The sequence below is a fragment of the Tenrec ecaudatus genome, chromosome 18 (assembly GCF_050624435.1).
Source record: "Tenrec ecaudatus isolate mTenEca1 chromosome 18, mTenEca1.hap1, whole genome shotgun sequence".
NCBI classification, from domain to species: domain Eukaryota; kingdom Metazoa; phylum Chordata; class Mammalia; order Afrosoricida; family Tenrecidae; genus Tenrec; species Tenrec ecaudatus.
Genome location: NC_134547.1, coordinates 12,627,174 through 12,628,442, shown reverse-complemented (window position 1 = coordinate 12,628,442; position 1,269 = coordinate 12,627,174). Strand labels below are relative to the sequence as shown.

General features: G+C 55.3%; 1 protein-coding gene across 1 annotated transcript; it reads left to right on the top strand.

Moving 5' to 3' along the window:
• Positions 1-219: 219 nt before the first annotated feature.
• LOC142431584 (insulin growth factor-like family member 3) lies at positions 220-675 on the top strand. Its single transcript, XM_075536608.1, has 2 exons — positions 220-479; positions 633-675. The coding sequence occupies exons 1-2, from the start codon at positions 220-222 to the stop codon at positions 673-675; spliced, it is 303 nt and encodes a 100-aa protein (XP_075392723.1).
• Positions 676-1,269: the final 594 nt, after the last annotated feature.

Here is a 1,269-nt window from a genome sequence, read left to right as displayed (position 1 = left end):
CTCCCACACAGCTGCTGTTGGCGTCCTCACCTTCCTGTGGGCAGGTACAGGTGTAATCACAGGTGAGGACGAGGGGAGTGAGGTGAGAAAAGGCACCTCTTGGGGTGTGAGTGAGGGTGGGGAGGGCGGAGGGGGACGGCGCACACAGAACCACAGCGTGGGGGAGGCTTGGCTTTCTCAGAACCAATACACAATCTGTGTTCCCCAGCTGACCACACTATGCCAGGGCTGTGGTCTTGCCGCCCGGCGCCCCAGTGTGGGGAAGAGATCTACAACCCCTTGGAGCAATGCTGTGATTCCGGGGTCCTCAGGCTCCTGAACCAGACGCACCTTTGTGGCCCTAAGTGCACCTTCTGGCCCTGCTTTGAGCTCTGCTGCCCTGATTCATATGGCCCCCAGAAGATGTTTGTTGTGAGGTTGAAGGTTCGGGGCGCGAAGTCCCAGTGCCTCAGCTCACCCATTTCTAGGTTCTGTGCCAGGTAAAGACCCTCCCTAACCCAAAGGGAGATCAGGAAAAGATGGGTGTGGCAAGCAGGAGCCCTGGATCCCGGGTCCCCCTGGGACGGGGACCTTACACCCTGCCATGTCACCAGCCCTCTCTCCACGTCTGCTGCCTCCCTCCTGTTGCTCAGCCTTGGCCCCTCTCGTTTCCTGCAGCTGAAGATGGACAGCTAGGCCACTGGCTGGTGGAGCCTTTCTGGAGCCTGGACTGCTGGGATTTCTAAGACATCTGAGGGCAGGCCTGGCATGATTCTCTAACAAAGCGATAATAAAACACATTCTAGAGTATGGTTGAGATGGAATGGGTTGTTTCTAGAATTCTGGACTGGGCAATTATTCAAAAGAACCGTTCTCTGCTTGGGTGGGGTGGGTGTGGAGCTACAAGCATTGAGTCAGTGAACTCAACAATGGCAAGGATGGTCCAGGGCCCTGACTCTCATCCATACCCGCCACCTTCAGAGTCCTCTGCACCCACTTCCAACTGGTTTTAGGTAATGTGTTTGTTTCCTGCATAGGGCCTCGACCCACTTGGACTCTGTCTGGACCTCCATCTGCCCCTATACCTAGGGCAAAAAAGTGTCTGGAGTGGCAGCCTCCCTCTAATCCCATGGAAAGATGAACTGGCTCTTGTCTTCAGTTCCCGAGTGGCCACCTCTACATGGTAGAGCTGTTTTCTGAGAGACGGTATTTGGAGAGTCCTTTGCTATCCACGGAGCCTTGGCAGTGGTTAAATGTTGGGCTTCGACTCACCAGGTCCAGAGTTTGAAA

Coding starts and splice junctions, on each gene's coding strand:
- LOC142431584 (XM_075536608.1), top strand. CDS start 220: ATGCCAGGGCTGTGGTCTTGCCGCCCGGCGCCCCAGTGTGGGGAAGAG. Junction 480..632: donor ATTTCTAGGTTCTGTGCCAG/GTAAAGACCCTC, acceptor CCTGTTGCTCAG/CCTTGGCCCCTCTCGTTTCC.